Genomic DNA, 27,562 nt, shown 5'->3' on the forward strand with positions numbered 1-27,562 from the left:
CATACCCAGACAAAGTGGCAGGTCCTTGGAAAGAGTAATTATTTTAAGAATCAAAAATAGAGGGCATACACAAACACACATAAGCACACACACACATTTGTAGAAAAGATTTACTTAAATGTTACTGAATTATCCATTTAGTTACGTTAATAAAAATCAATAGTAATACTGTAACAATACTATCTTAGAATGGTAACAAAATACATAGCCCCCTCCCACCCCATGCAAATATAACTATGTTCCCAGAACAGCTTTGGCTTTACCAAAATTAGGTATGATATAACCTAAAAAGGGATTAAAATGATTTTTTGTAATTCTACTATATACATTTTACTATTGTATGAAGAATTATTTAAGCAGATAATTTAAAATGATAAATATATACATTAAAATCTAGGCTATAATCTAGACATGAAAAGGATGAGAAGCAGGCAAGAGAGGTCCCCTAACCTGCAAGGATGACAAGAAAGCAAAAGACTCAAATCTCTGTGCCATGTGTTTTCTGGGGGAAAACATTCCAGATCTCTACAGCAAATTTAAATCTTATCAGAAAGGCAAAGTACTTCAGTAGCACAGATGATGCCAACCATCTGATAGTAAAAACATATTACAGTGTTTGGCTATTAAATTGAGAGAAATATAGACTTAAAAAGGATTTTTTTTTTTGAAGCAACATCTTCTGGAATATATAATTATGTACAGTTGAAGAGAGATGTTAAAAAAAACAAACACATAAACTAACTTTACCAATTCCGTAGTACCTAACTAGTTCCTTTAAAATACAAATCAACCAAAAATTCAATTATTTAACAAAAAGAAAAGGGTTTAGTTATGCTTCCAACTTACTAAAACAACAGACTACTTTAAAATACAGGTGCCTTTGTCCAAAGCTTTGAGTTTTTAATATTATTCAGGACTTGCTATATATATCCAAACAATTCCTTACCCCACCAACTTCCAAAAAGCAAACAAAAAGGAACAAAAGAGATCCCTCTAAACCCTCGGTACCTTTGGATTCAAATCAAAAAAGCTGTAATACTTGAATCGGAGCAGCAAGGCCTCATTTTCCTTCACATCCTGTTCCATTAGAGATCTTGAGGAATCAAGCCACCTGGACAAATTAACAATAGTGGAACAGAGCAAGACAAAATTAATTCTACCTCTATGTGGATAAAGGAATTCTTAAATTGTATCTATACTTTAAAACTTACTCTTGGTTGGGCAGGATAAATTAGGAGGCTGGGATCAACATATACACACTACTATTTATAAAATAGATAACCAACAAGGACCTACTATATAGCACAGGGAACTATATTCAATATTTTGTAATAACCTATAAGGGAAGAGAAACTGAAGAAGACTATATATACATATATACATACACACACATATTTATACACACACACACATGCTGTATGTATATATAGCTGAACCACTGTATATGTGTGTGTGTGTGTGTATATATACACACACACACACATATATATATGAGTGAACCGCTGTGCCGTACAATTGAAACTAACACAATAGTATAAATTAACTATAACTTCAGTAAAAACAAAAACAAAAAAAACTTGTAAAGTAATTGGTAAACAGCAAAAAAAACAAAACAAAACAAAAAACTTACCCTTGGTTGATTTTTGCTTTGTCAAGAAGGGCTTGAGGCTTGAACATTTTGGCCAAGATTTCCGGTGATGTTATTGGCTGACTGACAGCAAGTATACCAGGGTTGCCTTCTGACAAAGCACTGTCACCGAACCAAGCAGAAGTTGGTGACAAGGGGCTTCCATCATGAGCATCGTAAGTGGGGGTCATTGTTTTACTATAAAGTCCTGGGCTTGAATATATACTTCCTAATAAATAACATGAAAAACAGGTAGTAAGTATGAAGTATAGTTATCTTAGTTTTCAGTAATACATGCTATAATGATATAAAGCATACTGAGAAACACAAGCTTCATTCTGGAAGGAAAAGCTTTAGTACATTATTTTACCTCTCTTAAAAACAAGTGAAATTAACTTACTTGTATAACCTTAAGAACATGTATAACAATAAGGTCAAAAAATATAACTAAGTTGGAAACTCTAGGGAAAAAATCAGTTCAAGAGAGTTAGAATATAAGTTAAGGATATTGCTGAAGCAGATAGACCAACACTTTTGTTTTTTAATTGTGCCAAGGCTCACCTTTCAGAGGGCCAATGTAAAGAACATCAGTGCCTATAGAAAAGGAAAGAAAGGAATTCAGAAGGTAAAGAAAGGCAATAATAGAAGACAGAAACAAAGAATGAAAATGAAAAGAAAATGGGAAGAAGAAAATACAGATTTTTTCCTAATTGTGAATCATAAACTGAAGTAAATATTCCAAGTGTATTTAAGAGTAAAGAACCTTAGAAGCTATAATCTAAGTAAAACAAGTTTTGTCCAATTCAGAACAATGAGGTTGGGCCTCCCTGGTGGCACAGTGGTTAAGAGTCCGCCTGCCAATGCAGGGGACACGAGTTTGAGTCCTGGTTTGGGAAGATCCCACATGCCGCAGAACAACTGGGCTCATGTGCCACAGCTACTGAGCCTGCGCTCTGGAGCCCGCATGCTGCAACTACTGAAGCCTGTGCACCTGGAGCCTGTGCTCCACAACAAGAGGCCACCGCAATGAGAAGCCCGTGCACCACAATGAGGAGTGGCCCCCGCCCACCGCAGCTAGAGAGCCCTTGCAGCAATGCAGCCCAATAAATAAATATAATTTTTTTAAAAAGTCATTAAAAAAAAAAGGTTGTGCTCTAATCATGTGTGACAAACATGTATACATTTATCACCCTTTGAAATCACTGTACCCTGTTTTAAGATCGCTCAATGTAACTGAATAAACTCACATAAATTAAGGGAATAATTTTCTCAGTGAATAGCTAAACTGGCTCCAACAGATTTACAAATAAAGTATTCGAGCAAAGGGATATATAAATATTGCCCTAGAAAGAGGCTTACAAGGTGCATTTTATAATTAAACCCCTGAAGCTGTAGAGATACTGTCTTTTTAATCTGCTTTCTCAGTGTTAAAGGGCTAGGTATGTAGTAGAGGCAACATTAAAAAAAATTGGTGAATTAGTCCACTGATGATCTATCCTCTGTCATTTAGACTACAAAAATTAAGGAGATTAAGTTAAGACTTTAAAAAAATTCAGAATGACATTAAAAGCACCCCTTCAAAGTTCTAACTCTGTTAATATATTTTATCCTGTAGTCATAATTTTTAAAAAGAAAATGTGTAAATGGGTGTCACATTGTTAATGGATGATGTTAATGGAATGGCTTTTTTCCTTGACTAATTTAGGAATATGCTTAGGAATTTCTCTCCTTTCATCTCTAATGACATACCACCCCCAAACACACAATGATAGAAACAATTACCTATGAAAAAGTGGTGGTAATGCTAGAGGTTTCTGAAGTTGTCAAGATGGAGTCTAGGAAGAGAACACAAAGTGGAAAAAAAAAAAAAAATCTCTTACTAGCCTCTGGGTATCTGATTTGATACCCCTAAATGTATTCTCCCAATGGATGCTTAAAACAACTTGTAGAATGTGAACATTGTTAAATAAGCAACAAAGAAAGCTGTGAATGCTCCTTTTCAGCCTTCAAGGAGGAACACTGGGATATTTAGTTGTACCTATAAAAGCAAGAACCTTAAACCACAAGGGCATTTTCTGAAAGAGTTACTTATTAAAAGGGCTGAAAACATTACTCCAGCTCATCTGAGCAAAAAATAATTCTGCTATAGGGAGTATACATGTAAATACGGTGTGGAAAAATAACATTACCTTCTAGGCAGAATCTTCTCATTGTTTATTTCAAAGATCTAGCAAACAAATCTTTTACTAAATATGTCAGAATACTGACTGAAAATTCATTCCTGATATGAACTATAATTACTATTCAGAACTGAGTAAAGTTAGAATTGATTTAGAAACTTCTTTATGAAGTTTCTAAAACAGAAAATATATTCCCCTACATTACACATCATTTAATAGAATCAGCCAGCCAATCAATTCCTTTCCCTCTTATTTACCTATACTTTGTGTAATCTACACGTCGTTATCTGATCACTTCATTTTTCCCGTTTATTCTTTTTTGTTAGGCAATCTACAGTAATAACTCGTTTAATGTTCCCAACAAACCTATTATTGTCATTTCAGAGGAGCAAACTGAGGCAAGGAGAAGTTAATATACACGTCCAATGTCAAGAGCTATTAAGTTGCAGAGCCAAATGTAAACCAGCAGTCTGACTGCAGCTAAATACACTGCCTCCCAGGTACCGTAACTTATTTAAGCCATTCCCAGTTGGTGTGCATTTATTCATTTTAGAGTTTTATTATTGATGTCACCACTGCTGTTGCAAACAGTGCCTTCCAATAAACAGTTTTGTACCTATTCTAGCGGCATTGCTGGGTCAGAGGGTATGTGTGTTTAAGTCCCAGTTCAGTGATAATCGCAACCAGTCTGTATTCATGATTGCCCAGTTTAATCCATGCTTGAAGCAGAAAACTAATACAGGGTAAGATGAAGTAGCAATAAAATATGAGTTTGCTGAACAACATGCAGTGATAACTTAAAAACTATAAGGATGAGAAACAAAGACTTCAATAAGCACTACAGTCTTGGGACACCTACTATAAATATGAAAAACCCAATGTAACCTAATAGCTCCTGAGAGTATCCCTATATTTTAATACAGTAGAATCTGCCTCATAACTTAGTGATTATATACACATATATCCTTTTCTAAAAAATACTAAAGTATTTAATACACTTAAGAAATTTTTCCATCAAGGTATCTAGCTCATATCATACTTAGAAAACACATTACAGGTGAATTAAAAATATGAATATTGATATTACAGATAAATTAAAATATATAAATATGAAATAATTATAAAGGTATTAAAAGGAAATATAGAAAATTTTCTGTAATATTTGTGAAGATTTTATTAACAGTGAAAACAGAGAACTACAAAATAAATGCCAGATTTGACTACATAAAAATGTAAGACTTTAGTATAGTAAAAAAAAGAGCACAAACTTAAATACAGAATGCCAGTATAGGGAAAATACTTATCACATCAAAAGATTAGTATCACTAAAACAAAAACACAGATAAAAGAAAATGGACAAGGTCCATAACTGAAAATTAAGAGAAGAAACAGGAATGGCTAATAAATACATGAAATATTGTTCAACCATTGTTCACACTCAGTGTTTACCAGGGAAATAAAAAAGTAATTCTGAGATACCTGTCACACTGGCAAACATTTTGTCAAGATTTACAACAGTCAGTATTGGGCAGAATGTCGGAAAAGGGGCACTTTCATATACTGTTGATGGGAGTGCAAAACCGTCGCCTTCATAACTCTTTCTCGGAGTACAGTCAACCCTTGAAGAATGTGCAACCACATTTGAACTGTGTGCGTCCACTTACATGTGGATTTTTTTCAATCCTAAATACTACAGTACTACACGATCTGTGGTTGGTTGAGTCTGTGGATGTGGAACTTCGGGTATGGAGGGGTAACTACAGGTTATACACATATTTTCGATTTCGAAGAAGGTTGACCTCCCAACCCCACATTGTTCAAGGGCCAACTGTATGTCTGAATCTTGGAGAAACTTTCTGGAGTATATCTGACAGAAAAATTAGATACTAGTTAGCTAGAGAAACAGTTAAATGTAGTTCTTCTACATGGAAAAATCTGACACTATATACAAAGAAGTAGGGAGACCTCTACTCTGACACACAGAAAGATCACCAAAACATACTGTTCAATGAAAAAACTCATACTGTAGAACAAATATATAATATATATGTCTCTCATTAATGTTATAAAAACAAAACAAGACATGCAAGTAGATATAAAACATACAGAAAAGGTACTGGCAACTTGTACTCCGTTTACAATATAGTTATACACAGTGATTAAGAAATGGCTACTTCTTGATAGGGAGTACCAAGGGAATAAACTGAAGTCAAATTTCCAGCTTTGGTTTAGTACATGTTCTATACTATGGTACTTTTATTTTTTATAATGAGGCTGTACTAATGTATAACTTTTGTAATTAAAAAATGATATAGGGGCTTCCCTGGTGGTGCAGTGGTTGAGGGTCCGCCTGCCAATGCAGGGGACATGGGTTCGGCCCTGGTCTGGGAAGATCCCACATGCCATGGAGCAGCTGGGCCCGTGTGCCACAACGACTGAACCTGCGCTCTGGAGCCCGTGAGCCACAACTGCTGAGCCCGTGAGCCACAGCTACTGAGCCCACATGCTGCAACTACTGAAGCCCACGTGCCTAGAGCATGTGCTGCACAACGAGAGAAGCCACCGCGGTGAGAAGCTGGTGCACCGCAACGAGGAGTAGCCCCCGTTCGCCGCAACTAGAGAGAGCCCCCACGCGCAACAACAAAGACCCAACACAGCCAAAAATAATAATACAATAAATAAATTTATTAAAAAAAGATATAAAGTCCATTAGTATGCATCACTGAGTGAAAAAAACACAAATTATAAATGCATGTATAACACAGTCTCACTTTCATCATTAAAAACATAATTCTGTAATATTTGAATTTTTACTATGAGCATGCATTACTTTTATAATTTTTTTTTTTGGCCACGTCACACAGCTTGCAAGATCTCAATTCTCCAACCAGGGATTGAACCCGAGCCACAGCAGTTAAAGCCCAGAATCCTAACCACTAGGCCACCAGGGAACTCCCATTGCTTTTACAATTAAAGAATAGTTTTTAAAGAAATTTTTTGATGTTTAAAATGGCAAATTCCAGTTAGGAAAAATGGCATCCTGCATGGTGATCTTCCTGACAGTGCCAAGCAAGTTAAGTACTGAGTACTGATTACTTTCTCTATTACTTTAGGACCCAGACTTTTCCTTTGTCTAGCTGCTTTTAAGATTTCTTAGGAAAGTTTCTAATGAAGTCATTTTCTATTTCTATTTACATAATAAATCCTGAAATTGGTAGTCTGTAAGTCAGTGCTATACAGTAAAGTTAATTCTTACTTGGAAAAATTGTTTCCCCCAGACATGGGATCAGGCTATTTAAATGGTTCCCTCCTCACAGGTATTTGGAGATTAGATATTTACCTAGTTACAGCTAAGAAGTGGCAAAGCATCAAGAGTGTATCGCTTGAGCACAGTCTGTAAGCAAGGTATTTAAAAACTGAGAATTTTATCATAATTCTGTATAAGAGTTTGACTAAAGTCTGAGAATCATTAATTCACTCATGACCCTTTACCTCTTGAAACATTACTTTTAAAAAAAGCTTTGTTGAGGTATAATTTACACACCAATATTTTACCAAATGTTCGTATTAGAATTCATAAAATATTTACTTTAAATGTTATAATTGGAGAGATGATGTTACATAATGGTTAGAAACATGAGTGCCAGAGCCAGAGCAACCTGGATTTGAATCCTAGCTGTGTCCCTAATTAGCTTTGTGACCTTGGGCAAATTACTTAACCCTTGTAATGTTCTTTCCTTGTAAGTAAAATGGGGATAGTGCCACCAGAATCATAGGTGTTCTGTGAGGATAAAATGAAAGATAATGTATGTAATAAATAATAATCATCACTTATTGAATATATACACACATATATATATAATTGTTAACCATGCTCACACTGAGATGGCTCACAATTCAAGAAGCACATGGGCACTAAGGGAAACTGAGCCTGTTTCCTCCTCAGTAAAATGAAAATTACACCTACTCCTTACCACACCCTGCAGTACAGGAACATCTGTGAAGCACTGAGCACAGTATCTGACACCCCGAAGATATCATAAACTGAGACATATGGACCTGTTGCTAGTTATTATGGGCACAACATGCAAGTGATCATATTTCTCAGTTATTTGGTCCAATATTTGACTCACATGACTGATAAATCATAAAGTCATGCAAACTAGATATTTGTTTTAAAAATTAATCACATGTTGGGGCTTCCCTGTTGGCACAGTGGTTAAGAATCCACCTGCCAATGCAGGGGACATGGGTTCAAACCCTGGTCCGGGAAGATCCCACATGTCGCGAAGCAACTAAGCCCGTGGGCCACAACTACTGAGCCTGTGCTCTAGAGCCCGAGAGCCACAACTACTGAGCCTGCGTGCCACAATTACTGAAGCCTGTGCACCTAGAGCCTGTGCCCTGCAACAAGAGAAGCCACCACAGTAAGAAGCCCACACACAGCAACGAAGAGTAGCCCGCACTTGCCACAACTAGAGAAAGCTCACACGCAGCAACAAAGACCCAACGCAGTCAAAAATTAAATAAATTAAATAAATTAAAAAAAAAATTAATCACGTTACTTTTCATGTGTATATGGGACTTCTCTACAGATAATCAGTCCTCTACATGTCACTATCTTTGTGTACTTTCTTAGGATTTCACATCAACTCGTCAAATGTTTTTTTAATTAATTTATTTATTTAACTTTTTTTGTTGGGGGCTGCACTGGGTCTTCACTGCTGCACGCAGGCTTCCTCTAGTTGCAGCAAGTGGGGGCTACTCTTAGTTAACGTGCGCAGGCTTCTCATTGCAGTGGCTTCTCTTGTTGCGGAGCAGGGGCTCTAGGCACGTGGGCTTCAGTAGTTGTGGCACGCAGGCTCAGTAGTTGTGGCTTGCAGGCTCTAGAGCACAGGCTCAGTAGTTGTGGCGTACGAGCTTAGTTGCTCCGTGGCATGTGGGATCTTCCTGGACCAGGGCTTGAACCCGGGTCTCCTGCATTGGCAGGCGGATTCTTAACCACTGCGCCACCAGGGAAGCCCAAATGTTTTTAATTAAACTGCTTGAGTGTAGAAATGTTTTTAATTAAACTGCTTGGGTGTAGACAAATAAAACTTTTTTTTAAAATTCTTTCACTGAAAACACAGTCACTTCACAGACACAAGAGAGCACACACAGTGTATGATTCCATTCACATGAGGTTTAAGAACTGGTAACACTTCTGTGATGAGAGAGGCAAACAGTGGCTATTTGGGAAAAGGCATGCGAGAGGCCTTTTGGGGTGTCGGTATCATGCTATACGCTACGTCAAGTTCTGGGTGGTTACAAGGTATATACATCTTCAAATATTCATCCGTAATTTAAAATCTGTTCATTTTACTGTATGTAACACCTCAATTTAAAACAAGAAAGAAAAGAAACCCGTAATTACTTATTCTTAAAAGATCTGGAGCTTTCCCTTGTCTTAATTCATTATCTTTTGTCTTCAAATTGTATTTTCTTAAAGCACTATATAAAAGCTCTCACTTGCAATTCTAAGACCAATCCTGACTGATTTCAACCACTCCAAAATCATCCCATAAATACTTTTCTATGTAGTTCTTTGTCTTAAGAATTAAATGAGTTTCCATTTAAACTAAAAAATAACTTAAAGCAGGGGTTGTGTCTACTGTCAGATACCTTCATCTATATAGTCAAGTCTAAATCTGATTTTTTACCTTATTCTAATGACAGACACATTCTTTTATTCTCTTTCACCTCCTAATCTGTAGGATTCTACCACTACTCTTTCCCCTCATTCCCTCCTCCACATTTTACTGGAATTAAATCTGATATTCTTTCTAAAATAACGATTTGTTCATTTTGTAACATATTCAGAAACCAATGACTCTACAATGCACTAGCCTATATATACCTCAGCCTGACATTAAATACCCTCCAGTGTGATCCAGAAGTTCCTTGGAGGTCTCTCTCCCATGAATTGGCTCAAATGGTTTATTTACGCATCTTGTACTTTTCTTTTGCCAGGATGTTCTTTGTTAATATCATTCTTTCTACCAGGATTGCCTTTTCTTCCCATCAAAATCCTAGCCACTGGAATCCTAGCTAATTCACAAACTTACCTCCCCAATCCCCAAACTGAATATACCCTATTTGGAATTGCTTTGTCTTCTGAATTCTTATAACATTATATTCTGCAACACTCATTTAACATTGATGTATTACCTCCTTAAATACAGTACCTGTAACTGTGCTTTTCAACGAGCCTATAAACTACTTAAGAGTAAGGATTGTCTTATTTCTTGGTATCTCCCAAATGTAATCAGTACATGAGGAGTGACATAAAAGTTACAAGGCATGTAACCTTAGACATTCCTAAACTTACTGTGCCATAATATCTTCATACTTATATGTGAGTAATAACATAATCCACCTCAATGGGTTGTAGTGAGAATTAAATGAGTTTCCACGAGTAAAGTGTATGAAATAGGTCTGGGCATACATGACCTCTATGTTCACTGTGTACTTTCATTACCATCATCATCACCCCAGAACTTAAAAAACCAGGAATGAACTGAATAGTAAAATTAGTTTACTTATTTGCTGCTGGGATCTATCCTAAGAAATGGATTTGTAAATGTGTGGCCAATGGAAACATGGGAAACTAATTTCCTGGGACTAAAGTACCATGTAATCTAATTAATTAGTCATCTAGCCTCTCAAAAGACACTGCCTACATTCCTGTTGCATGCCATATGCTGAGTTGGGTCCTGGTAACAAAAAGGTAAGAAACAGTCTCTTCATGCAGGGGCTCACGATTATTAGGGGAGAACATGTAGTATAATACCAAACACAGAAAAGTCTGGTGACTTATGACAGAAGGATAACCTAATTCAGGTTGGGGAGGTAACAGAAGGAAATCTGAGAAAGCTTCTTAAAGGAGCAACACCTTAAAGGGAAAAGAGAGGCACTAAGAGACCAGCATATGCAAAGCATAGAGACAGTTTTAAGTAACCTGATAAAACCAATAATGCCTTAACTAAATACTGGTGGTTTTCACAAAATACCAAAAAAATGGAACTAAATGCTAAAAAAAAAAAACTGTCCAATTTCCACAAAGCAAAGAACTGAGGCCAGTTAAGGTACTGTCTCCTTTTGACTCTTCCTGAGCAGAGAACCAGCTTTTCTTTTTATTGACGCGACTGCTACCACCTGACATGACGATCTGCACATAACAGACTCTGCTGATGATTTCAAGATCGAGGGAAAAGATGCTGAGGGAGAGTGTTCTTTAACTTGACCACTCTCCTGGCCTACACAGTCCATTTATCCCAATATCAAGAACACAGAGGGAGACCTACTGTATAGCACAGTATATACTATACACAGTATATACTCAATATTTTTTAATAACCTATAAGGGAAAAGAATCCGAAAAAGAATATATTCTTTTTCTGATTTACACACACGTGTATGTGTGTATAAATGAATCACTGTGCTGTACACCTGAAACTAACACTATATTGTAAATCAACTATACTTCAGTTAAACACATACACACACACAGAGGCATACAGTCCATGGTTCTCACACTGAGCCCATGCTTAGTCAAAGCCTTACCAGATCCAGGAGTGATAAGAGGCCCCTCTAATTCAAGTGCCTCATCTTCAGACTGGTCATCTAGCTTTTTCTTTTTTTTCTTTGTTGGATCTCTGGGTTTTTTCAATAGAGAAAGCTCTTCAGGGTGTCTGATATCTGTTAAAATAAAAAAACATTATTTTACTAGCATAACAGAAAATTTAAACACATTACACTTGGTAAATCTGTTAATCCATTCAAGAAAAGAATTTGTAATTTCCTTCTGTGTATGTGTGTGTTTGTGTTTTGCCAGATACTAATGCTATGCAAAAGGTTGGAGTATGACACTTTTAAAGACAATATACCAAAGCACTCTTAATTCATAACTATCCAATAAATGTAGTTACCTCAAAGTGGAAAGATAATAATCTACTAGGGTACAGAAAGAAAATACTGGAACTCTTATTTACATATTTTTAAATACAAAACTGTAAGAAATTAAGGTTTATATTATATGGTAGCCCTCATTCATTCTGTATGCCGTAAGTTAACACAAGATATGTCAAGTAAATGTAAAGAAAATATTTTCCCATCATTACCAAATCTCAAAATTTTAGTCGACTCAAACTTTTCTACCTTGATATCAAATGGCTACAAGTTTTTCTGTTTATTCTATTCATTTTCATGTGAAGAACCTGATGAGAAGCAAAATGGTTACAGGAAAGTAACAAAAAGAATTAAAATGACCCAAATAAGTATAAATATCACATTACATATATTATATACCATGTTCATAAATTGCAAGAATGGTTAAGAAGTCAGTTCCCCCAAAACTTAGCTAGAGATTCAATGGAATTCTAATCAAAATTCCAGCTTACTCTTTTGAACAAGTTGATTGTAGAATCGTTCTCATTTCCTTATAAATTTTATGAGTCAAAGCAATTTAAAATAAAGCTGGAAGACTTATACCACCTGATTTTAAGACATCATAAAACTACAGCAATTAAAACAGTGCAATTACTGGCTAAATGATAAGACGTATAAATGAATGGAATAGAAGAGAGGACCCAGAAACAAACCCAGATACAGGCGGTCAATTATTTTGGACAAAGGCGTCACAGCAATTCAAGGGAAAAGGGAAATCTCTTCAATAAACAGTGCTAAACAAGAGATTCATGTATTTTTCTAAAAGAACGTTAGCCCTCACCTAACACAATGTGCAAAGAATACATAAGAATAAACAAGAAGAATATGCGAAGATGCTCAACATTACTGGTCAGGGAAGTGCAAATTAAAACCACAACACACATATACACCCATCAGAGTGGCCAACATTAATAAAACTGATAATACCCAGTGTTGGTGAGGATGTGGAAGAACTGGAACTCTCATAGCCAGCTGTTGGGAATGTGAAATGAGAATTTCTGAAAACACTTAGGCAGTTCCTTATAAAGTTAAACATATACAACTCAGACACTCCACTCCTAGTTGTTTACTTAAGACAATGAAAAGCATATTTGTAAGCTTTACTCACAAAAGCCAAAACTGGAAATAACCCAGCTGGATAAACAAAATGTGATCCTTTCATATCAGCGGAATACTAGTCTTACAATGTAACACAACTCATCAGTAAAAAGAAACAAACTATTAATACATGCAATAACCTGAATGCATCTCAAAATCATTATCTAAGTGGAAGAAGCCAATTAGAAAAGGGTATATACTGCATGATTCCATTCACAATATTCCAGAAAATGATAACAAATCTATAGTGACAGAGCAGAGCAATGGCTGTTAGGCTAGAGTTTGAGAGCTAATGGAAATGGTCTATATCCTGATTGTGGTAGTTTCAGAGATGTAGGCATCTGTCAAAACTCATCCAACTGTACACTTTAAATGGGTGCAGTTTATTGTACATCAATTATACCAAAATAAAGTTAATTAAAAAATAAAGAGGGTAAGGAGAGGGAGAGCAAAGAAAAACAGTAAAAGAAAAAAGAAGCACTAGGTCATATCTCACAGTGTTTGGTGGCACTACCCCATATGTCACAGACAACAAAATCCAAGTCGCTGCATAACTTGAAATGATGCAGACTGCTAAGTCACTGGATCAGAATTCGACAGGGGGTAGTTTGTACCTTCAGGAACCCACAGTACTCACTAGATTCAATCCAGCGTCACAAATTCAGGAAGCTTTTTATCAGTAGGGGAACTCAAACTAGGGTGGACCACACCTGCTGCAGCGCTGATGGGGCACAATTTGAGGCAGAGGCACACGGCCAAACTACCTGGATCTCAGCTCCACTATTTACGAGCTGTATGACTTGGGCAAGCTACTTATTAGCCTGCCAGCATCCAAGTTTCCTCAGCTGTAAAATGAGACTAATACTACCGCAGGAGGTTTTTTGTGAAAATTCAGTGATTAATATGGGTGAAGTTTCTTGCACAGGGCCTGACAAGTACTTTGTAAGTATTAATGGATTTTTCCCAATTTTAAAAAGTATACAATTATGGTATAAATTTGGAAATTATGAAAAAGTATAAGACATGTAAAATCTGTTCTTGAAAAATGGAATATGACTATGTGAATCAGTGATCATTTTAATAGACGTATAAAATTGTATTAATATAACATAATTTAACCATCCTTCTAATACTGTGCCCATTATAAATAATGGTTCTACAAACATCTATCTATATACATATTTTTCCACATTTTATTTCTTTAGAAATTCACTGGAATCAAAGGTTATAATAATTTTAAGGCAAAAATGGAGGAAGATGGGCACTTGTGTTATTTTTTAAGGCTTTACTTTTAAAACAGTATGTTTATCTCCTTGTTTTAATTTACATTTCTTTGATTAATACTGATGTTGTACACTTCCTCATGGGTTTTTAGCCATTTATATTATTTCCTTCCTTCACTCATTTTTCTATTAGATTTCTTCAAAGTTAAATTGCATATAAAGATTAACATGGTAGCAATCACTGCAAACCACACTGAACTTTCTTTTTAATTTTATTTTATATATATCTTGTACCATGTTTAAAAAAGAAATGCAAATAAATCTTTTAATAACTATATGGATTTTTTGTTTCTCTGTTGGTTATCTGATTTTTACTATTAGGAACACTCTGGTACACATTAGGTTTTTGTTTTGTTCTGTATTTTTTTTTTATAAGTTGTCTTATTTTTTTAATATTAATTTATTTATTTAGGCTGCACCGGGTCTTAGTTGTGGCACACGGGATCTTCGTTTCAGCGTGAGGGATCTTTAGTTGCAGCATGTGGACTCTTAGTTGCAGCATGCATGTGGGATCTAGTTCCCCGACCAGGGATCGAACCCAGGCCCCGTGCATTGGGACCACAGAGTCTTACTCACTGGACCACCAGGCAAGTCCCTTGTTCTGTATTTTACATGCAATTTTGGGGGGAATATTATTCTGAAACATGAAAATGGAATCAGCAGTAAAATTTGTCCTCAACAAATACTTTAGCAGAGAATAGGTGAACGTAACTGCTCCTTACTTACTAATAAATTAATAAATTTGGGCTAAGTATGTCTTAGGTACTAAACAGCAGAAATCACGATAAAAATAAATTCTTAAATTCTGTCACTTTCTTAAAAGCTTCCCTGGCATGTCTTTTCCAAGTTAAAAATAGGACAGCATATTCTTTAGCTAAAGTTACAAAATTATGGGACTTCCCTGGTGGTCCAGTGGGTAAGACTCCCCGCTCCCAATGCAGGGGGCCCAGGTTTGATCCCTGATCCGGGAACTAGATCCTGCATGCATGCCACAACTAAGAGTCTGCATGTCGCAACTAAAGATCCCTCATGCCGCAACTAAGACTAGCGCTGCATGCATGCATGAATAAATAAATAAAGTTACAAAATTAAAAATCACAGATTTTCTTCAGTCTTGTATATTCAAGTTGAGATAGGCTGGGACCTGGTACCCTTTACCAGAGCGCTTGCACCTGGACAAATGTCGGCTGAAGCAACAGAATACATAGAAACTATAAGGGACTAAAAATAGCTGCATGCATGTGCAGTTAGGGCAATTATGAACAATAAGATACAAAAAGGCCACAAACCAACTGCCATTCTGGAGGTGTTGGGAAGCAAAACTAGGGTACTGAGCATGATCCCTACACACAGCACCAAGGGGTGGGCAGACCATCTAAGCCATCGCTCCAGCACAGCCCACCAACCTGCCCCCGCCCTCACCCCATTTAAGGGACCAGCCCGCCCTCCTCAGAGAGCCAGGAAGGGAAACTGTTGCTTGTTTCTGCTCTCTTGTGCTGCAGCACAAGTCCCAGTAAAGCCTTGCTGAATTCCTTGTCTGGCCTTTTATTGATTTCTATTGATTAAAGAGTCCAAGGGCACAAGTCGGTAACAAAGTTAACCCATTTACCCTCAAAAGTAACTTTTGAATCAGTAGCGCTAATTTCTATCATTATGTAGATTCAGAAACTCAGAAGATATTTCAAGCATGTCTTTTGAGCCATATTTATCTAATTAGCAGAAGTGAATCATCATTTCCTAGACTACTTTTAAAAGAAACAAGATTTAACATGCTAAGAGACCTAATGATTTACGGGTTGTACTTTCAATTCTCAGTGTACCCTCAGCTTTGCTATCACTGCCATGTTGGGAGAAAATAAAGGCTTTAGAAAATTCCTAGCTTCTGAATAATCATTTGTCCCCTCTGCTTCGGTATTAAGTGTGGGCAGGGTGGTAATCTCTCTCTCCACCCATTCATTTCCCCAAAGTAAATCATAAACTGGTACAGGGTGAAAAATCTAAAAAGTATGTAGGGACATAAAACTAATCACGCCTGAGAGATATGACACGCTTCTATCACAATTTGCCATTAACAAGTTTAGCGGGAGAGGGGAAAGCAAGCATGTATAATTGGAAAAAGCCTCCTAAATGTTTCTGGTATGTCCTTTCTGCTTGAGAAACACGGCACTACATGATTCATCCTTTGAGATTTTTGTTCCTAGGTCATTTCCTGTCAGCTCACAAGCCAACTATTATTAGAAAAATCAGTATTGTTAACTAGCTTTTTGGTCAGTCATAGGCAGATGAAGCAGCTCCTAACTTGTATGTGCCCATGAGAATTGCCTGTGATGTAAAAATAATTATATTAAAAATATATGCTTACGCCACACCCCCAGATAATACTCTTAGTGACTCAGGGGTTCCAACAGCTTGTTTTATGGAAGTTCTAGTGATGGATGTTAACGAAACTTACTGTGGTGATCATGTCACAATATATACAAATACTGAATCATTATTTTGTACACCTGAAACTAATATAATTTATAGGTCAATTACATCTCTATTTTAAAGAAAGCGCTATCGGTAATTTTGATTCCAACATTTCCTTGAGAACTAGTAGCTTAGGGAAAGGGGAGGAGGGAGAAGGACTACATCTTATTTCTCTAATTGGAGCAACGTAGCCATTGGCTACACATGAAGTCTGTGAATAAGTGGTTTTCACTTCATTACAACAATAACAGAAAAAGTGAAGTAAATCCATATAAAATACTATTTCATTGATACAGGATTTTAGGACTTATTATTTACTGTGTCTTATATCAAGGAGAAATTAAACTAGTGAATTTAGGAATCTGAATCACATGTGTAAGACTGGACTTGGGGAGGAGCATAAGTAATTAAACAAGGTTTATACTAAAATAAAACACACCTAGAGGACTATGAGTTATAAAAACTTTAAAATAGGCACACCAAAATACAGTGCTATCTTTCCTTTGTGCTAAATTATAGTTCAATAATAAAGATATACTAGCATTATGAGTCACTACACAAAGCAATGATCCAGGATCTATTTATAACAAAAGGATAAACTACATAGCAATAAAATTTAACGTTCAAAATCAACATAATGTTATCAAGTAGAATACAAATCTAGTGGAAGACTAAATAAATTATATAATTATGTAATTATATATAGTACATATATATATCTCCAAAACTATGGGGCTGAGGAAGTGGGAAACTAAGGAGCAGAGAAGGGTTCTCAGGTAAAATAATAATCATTTTAGTTTAAAAATAAAATTTTCTGGAGCGTTTCCAGTTAAACATGTATGTTGAGTTTGTGCGTTTACTTTCACTCCTTTCCAAAAATCATACCAAAATGTAAAGAAATAAAACATGAACCTAAAAGGACAAAAATAATAGGAGAGAAACATCAGATAAGCAACATCAGAAGAATGCTGAGACAAAAGCCATATGGGAAAGAAGCAAATGACTTAGCAAAGTGGACAAATAGAAAATCAAGGTGTTTGCAGGAAGTACCAATGGGAAACACACTGACTCACTTGTGCCAAACATCAAGCATGTTCATGTACTGAAAACAGAGAGACAAGAAAAATGAATCCTGCCCCACATCGGATTACACCTACCCCTTAGATACGCACCCTTTAGGATTCCTCACAGGAAAATCTGAAAAGCCCTAGGGAAGAGATCTTTTAGATACTGACATTTGAAAAAGTGTGCTCAATGTCTAAATACCCTGCAAAAGGGTGACAAGCTAAACCCCGTTCAACTAGAGTTTCCTATTAGGTATATGTATGAATGGACAATTAGAATGGACAATCAATGACTGACAGACATTATAGAAAGGACTCTGTGGTAGGCAGAATTCTAGAGATATCTCCTTAAAATTCCTGTCCCTGGTTATACAATCATACGCTAATCTAGGGACTACTGTGAAGAGACTTTGCAAATGGAATTTAGGTTACTGATCAACTGATTTTAGGGAGATTATCCTGAAGTCTCTCAGTGGGTCCAGTGCAATCACAGGAAGCCTGCCTAACAGAAGAGAAAGGCAGAAGAGGGAAGCAGAGCAGAGGTCACATAGATTTGAGGAGTAAGAAGAGCTGGACTTGCTGTTGCTGGCTTTGACAAACAAAGAGACCACAAGTCAAAGAATTCAGAAGGCCTGTGGAAGCTAGCAGACAAGCCAAGGGGAACGTCAGTCCTAGAGCCACAGGGAACCCAATTCTACCATGCAGAATTCTTTCTCAGGGCCTTCAGGAAGGAACAGAGCCCTGCTGACACCTTAATTTTGGCCTTATAAAATTCTAAGCAGAGGATCCAGCTGAGCCATGCTGTGCCCAGACTTTTCACACAGAAACTGTGAGATAATAAATGTGTGTTTTAGGCTGCTAAGTGTATGGCAGCAATGGAAAACTCACAGACCTTCCAATGTGAAAGAGAGCAAATAAAATGAAAAAGAACAACTTAGGGAAACAGAAATAATGCAAAGAACAGAACAGAATAAAACATAAACCTCTTAATTACAAATCTCAAAGATAAGACAATGGCATCCGTGAAAGATGGAAAGGATGTTAAAAAATAACCAGAGGGACTTCCCTGGTGGTGCAGTGATTAAGAATCCACCTGCCAAATCAGGGGACACGGGTTCGAGCCCTGGTCTGGGAGGATTCCACATGCCGCGAAGCAACTAAGCCTGTGCGCCACAACTACTGAGCTTGCACCCTACAGACCGTGCTCCGCAACAAGAGAAGCCACCACAGTGAGAAGCCCACGTACTGCAATGAAGAGTAGCCCCTGCTCGCCGCAACTAAAGCCCGCACATGCAGCAACAAAGACCCAACGTGGCCAAAAATTTAAAAAAAAAAGAATTATTATTTTTAATTAAAAAAATAAACAGAGATAAGAAGGGGCTCTTGGATATTAACAAGGGGGAGGAAGGGTCCTTTCCATTTTTAAAAAGATTTTTTTTTTTTTTTTTTGCGGTACGCGGGCCTCTCACTGTCGCGGCCTCTCCCATTGCGGAGCACAGGCTCCGGACGCACAGGCTCAGCAGCCATGGCTCACGGGCCCAGACGCTCCACGGCACGTGGGATCTTCCCGGACCGGGGCACGAACCCGTGTCCCCTGCATCGGCAGGCCGACTCTCAACCACTGCGCCACCACTTAACTATTTTGTTAAGGTTTAACTTATATAAAGTCTACAACTCTTAAATGTATTCATGAATATCTGGGTAATAAAGATCCAGATAGAAATATAAAACACTGAAAAATAAAATTTGAGAGCCACAATAAAAAAGCAACACACAAAATATAAAGTCAGGTAAGAGGATCAATCCAAGAACTAATATCAGACTAATTACTAGCAACAAAAAGAAGAAAAAAAACACAGGGGAGGAATTAGGGCACATTACTATGAAATTTCAAAATGGCAGGGAAAAAATCCTAAAACATGCCAGAGAGAAAAAGCAGTCTACAAAGAAAGCATAAAAATTAAGAACACTATCAGGACTATAAATAGCAATATTGGAAGCTAAAACAACTGAACAATGAATTCCCAATTCTGAGGGAAATTAATTTTCAACCCAACAATTCCTATCAAAGGACAAAATAAAGACATTTCAAATATGACACCTCAAAAATTTACATCCCATCTACCTTTGATGATGGAGGATATAGTCCATCAAAATAAAATAGCAAATCAACACTGAGGAAAATGCAAGGATCAAATATGAGAGAGAAGACACTTTCCCTGGACAATGGTGGAGGGAAGTTCTGGGGCTATAACTGTACAACTTGACCTAGAAGCCATCTACTCCAGATTGGAGCAGGAGGATGGAGGGACTTCACAGTGTGTTTAGGAAGAAAAAAAAGGAGGGAGGGAGGAGATTATTATCAGATAATGTATTTGATCATCAAAATTATAGAGAATCTAGAATGTAGAAGAATCAACAACAGAGAAGTTTCAAAACTAAGTAAATGATAAACAAAAAGGCATATAAGTTAGAAAAGGTAAAAGTATACACTTTGGTTCAGCAAGTAAAAATACCTTGTTAAAATAATGCAAACAATGATATTGATTTAATAAAAAATTATAATAGTTATAATAAAGTGAGAAAGAAAAAGTTGAGAAAAAAGAAGTGAGCAGGTATCTAAAATGGATAAATCAAGAAATAACAGGGCTTCCCTGGTGGCACAGTGGTTGAGAGTCCGCCTGCTGATGCAGGGGACGTGGGTTCGTGCCCTGGTCCAGGAAGATCCCACATGCCACGGAGCGGCTGGGCCTGTGAGCCATGGCCGCTGAGCCTGCGCGTCCGGAGCCTGTGCTCCGCAAAGGGAGAGGCCACAATAGTGAGAGGCCTGCGTACCGCAAAAAAAAAAAAGAACAGCATAAGCACTTTATTTAAATTACGGAACTAAAAGAAACAGTAAAAAAGTAGAAAGTGGTAGGGAATGTGCTTGGGGTTGGGGAGAAATAGGACAGAAAAGTCATTTTATATGCTTTTTTAGCTTTAACTCTGTTATCTATGGCTTTGATTAAAAAAATAATTTCAAAATCTTTCTGCTTATTGTGTAAAGAATGAATTGGAAGGAACAAGGATGGATAAAGCAGACCACTTAGGAGGCTGCTGGAACATTCCAGAAGAGAGATGGTGGTGGTGTGGCCTATGAGAGCAGTAAGGATGGTAGAGATGGAAAGATGTGGAAAGATTCAAGATACATATTGGAGGCAAAATTAACACTTCTGGGTGATGGATGAAATGTGTATAAGGAAGAGAGTGGTACTAAGGATCACTCCCAAGTTTCTGACATATATCTGGGATGGTGCTTTTACTGCTATGGAGACTTCTGAGGGGCAGAGTGGGAAGGGCAGAACACAGAGATTTGGAAAGGAATACCATGAGCTCAGTTTTGAACATGTTCAATTTGAAATTTCTGTGAAAGAAATGGTTTTGTTATTATAAATAATGCTTCAATGAGCAAATGATGGCTTTCTAAAAAAGGTACATGGCTAGAAGAAAATCAAGGATGAGTTAAGAATGGTCTCAACTAAGACGGAGCAACAAGAATTTGATTTACCCTCCTGCTTTATTTAAACAATAAGAAAGGAAAAGAAACTTTTTCAGGTATTAGACAACAAAGAGCACAGGAGAGAAGAGAAAAGAACCAGAATGAGCTCTTTGGACTGTACCAGCTTACTGCCTAGAAGTAGTTCGGGGTGGGGAGGGGGCAAACAGAGTCAGGTCTCGCTGAGTTGAGAGATCTGAGGTGGAATCCAGGGAGGCCAAGATGGCTAAAATTTGTGGGTCAGAGTACCAGAGAGAAGAGAGCTCCACAGAGAGATCTGGAGATCTGTAGTTATCCGCTGGGATCTGGGTGAATACTGATCTGTGCATTTGTGAGGGGAAAGTCTTCCTAATACACAGGATATTGAGAAGAATCCCCAGAAGGAAATTAGCCCTGGACTAATGGTGGCTCTGGACCTGCCCTAACAGAGCTTAAAAGCAAGTGTCAAAAGGATCCAACTGATTCCAAGTAATATGACTGAAAATTTTGACAGAAAAAAAGCCAATGCTACTTTTTAAATTTATTTATTTATTTTTGGCTGTGTTGGGTCTTCGTTGCTGTGCACGGTCTTTCTCTATTTGTGGCGAACGGGAGCTACTCTTCACTGCGATACGCGGGCTTCTCACTGTGGTGGCTTCTCTTGTTGTGAAGCACAGGCTCTAGGCACACAGCCTTCAGTAGTTGTGACGAGTGGGCTCAGTAGTTGTGGCTCGCAGGCTCTAGAGCACAGGCTCAGTAGTTGTGGAGCACGGGCTTAGCTGCTCCGCAGCATGTGGGTCCTTCCTGGACCAGGGCTCAAACCCGACTCCCCTGCACTGGCAGGTGGATTCTTAACCACTGTGCCACCAGGCAAGTCCCAGCCAACGCTACTTTAAGGAATACAAAAAGAAATCCAGCCACCAACAATGAAAAATTAACAGACTCTAGCATTCAATCAGAAATTACCAGACATAAAAGAAGCAACCCATTACCAGGAGTAAAAGGGGGGAAAAAGTAGCAGAAGCAGAAATAACTACAATGATAGAATCAGTAATCAAAGATATTAAAATATCTATTATAAATACATTCCATATGTTTAAGAAAGGAGAGAAAAAGATAAAAATAAGGAAGAAAAAACTGAAGATTTATGTATTTTTTAAAAGTCCAAAATCAAACTTCTAGTGATGAAAAATACATCTGAAATGAACACTGGATGGGATTAACAGCAGATCAGCAGAAGACCAATGAACTTCAAGACAACAATGGACACTATCCAAGATGGAACATAGAGAATAAAGACCGAAAAAAGGAAGAGAGCATCAGTGATCTATGGAAGAATAACTGTGGCTCTAACATATATGAAACAAGCCCAACGAAGGATAGCTGTGGGAAGGGACACCAAAAATTATTTGAAGAACTAGTGGTTGAAAATTACACAAATCTGACGAAAACCGTAAACCCACAAATCTAAGGAACACCATGACCCTAGAACAGAATAAACCTAAAGAAAACTATGCCAGCACACATCAGAATTAAATGCTGAAAACCAGGATAAAGATAAATTCTTAAAAGGTTAACAGAGAAAACATTCAGAGGGGAAAAAATAGAAGAGCCATAACGGACTTTTCTGAAATTATGCAAACCAGAAGACAAGAGAAAGACATCTGAAAATTACTGAAAAGAGGAAAAATCTAGAATTCTTCACATAGCTGCAGTATCTTTCAAAAATGAAGGCAAGATTTTTGTAGACAAAAGGTAAAAAAAAAAAAAAAAAAAAAATTATCACCAGCAGACCTGCACTATAAAAAGGTCATATGAAGTTCCTCAGATAGAAGAAAAAGGGTATCACATGGGAAGTATTCTTACAAAGAGCAGTGAAAAATGATAAATGCATGGGCAATTATAAAAGACCGTTTTTCTTATTTTTTAATATTTAAAAAGACAATTATTGTTTTAGGGGAAAATAACATTGAGTTTTAGCATATTTGAAAGTAACACATATGACAATAGCACAAAGAACAGGAAAGGGGAAATGGAACTATACTGTTTTAAGATTATTATACTATGTGTGAAATGGTATACTATTTGAACACAGAATGTGAATAAAGTTAACGTCATACACTGTAACCCCAGAACAACCACTAAAAAGACAAAAGTGGTAATAGCTAGTAAGTCACAGGTGACAATAAACGTAACTGTAACAAGCAAACCCCCCTCAATTTAAAAGAAGAGAGGGAAAAGAAAAAAAACAGAGCACACAGAAACCTTAAAATAAATACCATATAAAAAACAAATACCAAGGTGACAGATTTAAACTCAACGACACTGATAATCACATTAAAAGTAAATGGTCTGGGCTTCCCTGGTGGCGCAGTGGTTGAGAGTCCGCCTGTCAATGCAAGGGGACACGGGTTCGTGCCCCAGTCCGGGAAGATCCCACATGCCGCGGAGCAGCTGGGCCCGTGAGCCATGGCCACTAAGCCTGCGCGTCCGGAGCCTGTGCTCCACAACGGGAGTGGCCACAACAGTGAGAGGCCCGAGTACCGCAAAAAAAAAAAAAAGTAAATGGTCTATCAACTATGTTGCATGCCAATTTGATATTATCACTGTAAAGCAATATTACACTTAGAAACCTAATTGTTTTCCCATAATCACTGAATTCTCTGATATCTTTTTTCCAACTTCCTAGCATTTCCTCTCTGAAGTATCTAAATTAACTGTCCTGCCTGAAGTTTCCTTTAAAAGGCAATGTCTATAAAGTCCTATGGCTTCAACATATTCAATTTTGTTTTGAAAGGTAATAAAAATAGTGAATTTCTATTCCTACATCTAAACCACTGGAAAAAAATAAAATAAATAATCTAATGGAAGCAACCTAAATGTCCATTGACAGATGAATGCATAAAGAAGATGTGGGGTGTGTGAGTGTACGTGTGTATATGTAATGGAATATTACTCAGCCATAAAAAAAGAATGAAATAATGCCATTAGCAGTAACAGATGGACCTAGAGATTATCATAGGAAATGAAGTCAGACAGAGAAAGATAAATATCATATGATACCATTTATATGTAGAATCTAAAAAAATGATACAAATGAACTTCCCATTTACTCTTAAAAAGGCTCGTCATTTGTAAAGCCTGCATGTCAGAACCCACCTTACATAAAAGAATTTAGCATGCTTTGCCAGCAGTGTTTCTTTCAAAAAGGAAAGGAAAATGTAACTAAAAACCTCATTTAATCATTACACAGAAGCATCTTCTTAAGAGTTATGTTATAAAAAAAATCAAGATACTTTTTACCAAATAAAAAACTTAGCAGTCTGCCAAAACTCACACAAGAAATAGACAATCTGAATAAGTCTATACCTATTAAAGAAATTGAATCAATAACTAATAACCTTCCAAAACAGAAAGCACTAGGGCCAGACAGGTTCACTGGTGAATTCTACCGAACATTTTTTCTAGTTTTACTGAGGTATAACTGACATGCAACACTGTGTAGGTTTAAGGTGCACAGCATAATGACTTGACTTACATAATATTACCACAGTAAATTTAGTTAACATCCATTATCTCATACAGATACCCAAAGAAAGTTTATTTTGCTTATGGTAAGAACTCTTATGATCTACTCTCTTAACAACTTCCAAATAAACCATACAGTAGTGTTAACTCTAGTCATCGTGCTATATACCACATCCCCAGTACTTACTTATCTTGTAACTGGAAGTTTGTACCTTTTGACTACCTTAATCCAATTCCTCCCCTTAGGCTGTTTCCATGTCTTGGCTATTATAAATAATGCTGCTATAAACATGGAGGTGCAGCTATCTCTCCGACACAGTGCTTTCATTTCCTTTGGATATACTCCCAGAAGTAGAACTGCTGGATCATATGGTAGTCCTACTTTTAGTTTTTTGAGGAACCTCCATACAGTTTTCCATAGTGGCTACATCAATTTACAATCCCACCAACAGTGCACAAGGGTTCCCTTTTCTCTACATCCTTGCCAGCATGTATCACTTGTCTTTTTGATAACCATTCTAACAAGTGTGAGATATATCTCATTGTGGTTTCAATTTGTATTTCCCTAATGATTAGTGATGTTAAGCACATTTCCATGTACCTTTTGAACATGTTTGGAAAAATGTCCGTTCAGGTCCTTTGCCCATTTTAAAAAGTGGATTATTTGGGGATTTTTTGCTATTAAGCTGTATGAGCTCTTTATATATTTTGGGTATTAACTCATCAGATATATGGATTGCAGATAATTTTTCCCATTCCACTGGTTGTTTTTCATTTTGTTGGTCATTTCTTTGGCCATGCAGAAAATTTTTTTGTTTGACGTAATTCTACTTGTTTATTTTTGCTTGTGCTTTAGGTGTTATATCCAGAAAGTCACTGCCAAAACCCATGTCAAGGAGCTTTTTTCTTGACATCTGAGGAAGAAATTATACTAATTCTCTATAATCTCTTTCAGAAGATAGAAGCAGAGGAAATATTTCCTAATTCATTCTATGAAGCCAGCATTACTCTAATACTAAAATCAAACAAAGCCATTGCAAGAAAAGAAAACTACAGACCAATATCTCTAATGAACATAAATGCAAAATCTTTAATAAACTATTAGCAAATCGAATCCAACAATGTATAAATAGAATTATACACCATGACCAAGTGGGATTTATGCCAAGTATGCGAGGCTGGTTCAACATCCAAAAATCAATATAACCCATCACATCAAAAGGCTGAAGAGGAAAAATCACATGACCGTATCAATAGGTGTTAAAAAAAAAAAAGCATGACAAAATCCAACACTTATTCATGATAAAACACAGTAAACTAAAATAGAGGGGAACACTTCCTCAAGTTTTTTCTTTTTGGCTGTGCTGTGTGGCTTGTTATGATCTCCCTGGTGGTCTAGTGGTTAGGATTCAGCGCTTTCACTGCTGCGGTCCAAGTTCAATCCGTGGCTGGGGAACACTTCCTCAACTTGATAAAGAGTATCTACAAAAAACCTTCAGCTAACAACATACATAATGATGAGAAACTAGAAGCTTTCCCACTATAACAGGAACAAGGCAAGGATGTCCTCTCATAACACTGCTTTTCAATATTGTACTGGAAGCCCTAGCTTATACAATAAGACAAGAAAAGGAAATAAAAAGTGTACAGATTGGGAAGGAAGAAATCTGTCTTTGTTCACAGATAACATGATCATCTCTACAGAAAATCTAAAAGAAGTGACAAAAACTCCAGAAACAAATAAACAATTATCGCAAGGTAAAGGACACAAGGTTAATATACAAAAGTAAATTGCGGGCTTCCCTGGTGGCACAGTGGTTGAGAGTCCGCCTGTCAATGCAGGGGACACGGGTTCATGCCCCAGTCTGGGAAGATCCCACATGCCGCGGAGCGGCTGGGCCCGTGAGCCATGGCCGCTGAGCCTGCGCGTCCAGAGCCTGTGCTCCGCAATGGGAGAGGCCACAACAGTGAGAGGCCCGCGTACTGCAAAAAAAAAAGTAAATTGCTTTCCAGCAGTGAGCATGTGGAATTTGAAATGTAAAACACAATACTATTTACATTAGCACCAAAAAGTAAAATACTTACATATAAATATGACAAAATATGCACAGGATCTATATAAGGAGAACTACAAAACTGTGATGAAAGAAATTAAAGAAAGAAATAAGGGGAGAGACATTCCATGTTCATGGTCAGGAAGACTTGATCTGTCAAGATGTCAGTTCTTCTCAGCTTGATCTATAGATTCAATGCAATCCCAAACAAAATCTCAGCAAGTTATTTTATGGATACTGACAAACTAATTCTAAAGTTTATATGGAAAGGCAAGAGACCCAGGATACCCAACACAATATTGAAGGAGAAGAGCAAATTTGGAGGATTGATGCTACCTGACTTCAATCCTTACTGTAAAAAGCTCCAGTAATCAAGACAAGGTGGTATTGGCAAAAGGACAGCAAACAGATCAATGAAAAAGAATATAGAGCCCAGCAAGCGACATATAAATATAGTCAACTGGTCTTTGACAAAGCAGCAAAGGCAACACGATAGAGAAAAGATAACTTTTCAATAAACAGTGCTATAACAACTGGACATCCACATGCAAAAAAATGAATCTAGACCCAGACCACACACCCTTCACAAAAATGAACTCAAAATGGATCACAGACCTAAATGTAAACTGTAAAAGCCTTAAAAGATAACATAGAAAAAACTCTAGATGACCTTGTTTGGTGATGACTTTTTAGATATGATAACAAAGGCATGATCCATGAAAGAAATAACTGATAAGCCAGACTTTATAAAAATTAAAA

At 37.0% G+C, this 27,562-nt stretch overlaps 1 protein-coding gene across 2 annotated transcripts in view; it reads right to left on the minus strand.

Annotated features, from left to right (window-relative positions):
• The window catches only part of FERMT2 (fermitin family member 2), a 70,365-nt gene that overhangs the window by 18,553 nt on the left and 24,250 nt on the right, over positions 1 to 27,562 (minus strand). For both annotated transcript variants that reach the window (XM_032621775.1, XM_032621774.1), the window contains exons 4-6: positions 11,410 to 11,544; positions 1,631 to 1,856; positions 1,009 to 1,111 (exon numbers count right to left, since the gene is read on the minus strand). In XM_032621775.1, coding sequence (XP_032477666.1) covers positions 1,009 to 1,111; positions 1,631 to 1,856; positions 11,410 to 11,544 — 464 coding nt within the window. The remainder of the gene's footprint in view (positions 1 to 1,008; positions 1,112 to 1,630; positions 1,857 to 11,409; positions 11,545 to 27,562) is intronic.

This window comes from Phocoena sinus, chromosome 2 (assembly GCF_008692025.1).
Source record: "Phocoena sinus isolate mPhoSin1 chromosome 2, mPhoSin1.pri, whole genome shotgun sequence".
In the NCBI taxonomy this organism is placed as follows: Eukaryota; Metazoa; Chordata; class Mammalia; order Artiodactyla; family Phocoenidae; genus Phocoena; species Phocoena sinus.